Source organism: Chiloscyllium plagiosum, chromosome 51 (genome assembly GCF_004010195.1).
Source record: "Chiloscyllium plagiosum isolate BGI_BamShark_2017 chromosome 51, ASM401019v2, whole genome shotgun sequence".
In the NCBI taxonomy this organism is placed as follows: Eukaryota; Metazoa; Chordata; class Chondrichthyes; order Orectolobiformes; family Hemiscylliidae; genus Chiloscyllium; species Chiloscyllium plagiosum.
In genome coordinates this window covers 747,630-748,988 of record NC_057760.1, presented here as the reverse complement: position 1 = coordinate 748,988, position 1,359 = coordinate 747,630, and the positions used below count along the sequence as shown (strand labels likewise).

The 1,359-nt window shown below is 56.6% G+C and overlaps 2 protein-coding genes across 3 annotated transcripts in view; both read left to right on the top strand.

Moving 5' to 3' along the window:
• Window positions 1-1,312, top strand: part of lysmd1 (LysM, putative peptidoglycan-binding, domain containing 1) — a 7,763-nt gene extending 6,451 nt beyond the window's left edge. The window contains exon 3 of one of the 2 annotated variants that reach the window (XM_043683985.1): window positions 533-1,312. In XM_043683985.1, the coding sequence (XP_043539920.1) occupies window positions 533-716 (184 nt within the window). In that variant the 3' untranslated portion in view covers window positions 717-1,312. The remainder of the gene's footprint in view (window positions 1-532) is intronic. The other variant, XM_043683986.1, reaches the window with a different exon arrangement.
• Window positions 1-1,359, top strand: part of LOC122544749 (HORMA domain-containing protein 1-like) — a 35,263-nt gene that overhangs the window by 11,290 nt on the left and 22,614 nt on the right. The window lies entirely within an intron of this gene.

Sequence of the window (1,359 nt, the reverse complement as noted above, 5' to 3'; positions counted from 1 at the left end):
GGCCAATCCACCCTAACCTGTACATCCCTGGGCACTACGGGACAATTTAGCATGGCCAATCCACTCTAACCTGGCACATCCCTGGGCACTATGGGAAATTTAGCAAGGCCAATCCACCCTAACCTGCACATCCCTGGGCACTACGGGACAATTTAGCATGGCCAATCCACCCTAACCTGCACATCCCTGGGCACTATGGGACAATTTAGCATGGCCAATCTGGGGGGGGATAGTGTAGAGAGCACTTTATTCTATACCTCACCCTGTCCTGTCCCTGTCCCTGGGATGGGGGTGAACAGTGTAGAGGGAGTTTTACCTTGTACCTAACTCTGTGCTGTCCCTGGGAGGGTGTGGTGGATGAATGGTGTAGATGAGGCTGTAAAAGGGTGGAGGGGTACTTCCTCCTAGTCCCCGGGGGGCGGATTAGAGGGACAGGGTGTGAGCAAGTCACCCGCCCAGCTCCCACAGGGGTAGAGGGGAGCCTTGCTGCCGGGGCGGGTAGAGGGAGCTCTAATTGCTGTGCTTTGTCCAGCAGGCTGGATGGGGCTGTGGTTGGCAGTGCCAGTACCTCAGTGGGTAGCAGCAGGCGACTGGAGCAGACCCTGGCATCGCGAACGGTCTCAGCGCAGTGGGCACGCCTGGGCCCCGTGCGCTTGACCAAAACCACCCGGGTCACCACCTTACGGGAGACGGAGGACGAGATCTTTGACCTTTGACACAGCTTCCCCCACCACCCCTCCCACCCAGCTCGGGTAGTGGGAGCGAGTCTGCATCTGGGTACGAAATGAACCTGCCCCCCCCCCCTCTCCCTCCGCTGGACAGTGAACCACAAAGCTGCCAGCCGGCTGCGTTTCCCTTAATTTATGAGTTTCCTTTTCGTAAAATGACAGAAACGCAGAGCTCCTTGACTCCAGGGACTCTGCTTTGACATGGACACAGCTGTCCACAGCACACATTCATGTCTGATATCACGCATCAGAGCGGGGTTGGAGAAATTTCCCCCCCCACCCCCAAACCGATGAGCCATTGCTGAAACTGTGGAGCGACTGAACAATTCTTCCGGAGGGGCCCGGCGAGGAATTCCGAGCGTGCGTTTATCCCCGCAGTGTCACGGGGCAGGCTGTGCAGTCTCTGTCTCGGAAATGTGATCGTCCAGGAAGAAAACTTTCACAATGCGTTTTCACAAATTGGTCCTGCTGTTCTGTCACGGTCTCCGTGAGAGTCCCTCAGTCACTGTCTCGCCCTCTCTCCCCCACTCTCCCTCTGACGCTGTCGGATCCGCGCACTCACACTCTCTCTCTCTCTCTTTCTGTCGCTCTCTCTCACACTTTCTTTCTCTCACTTTCATTCTCTCTCTTT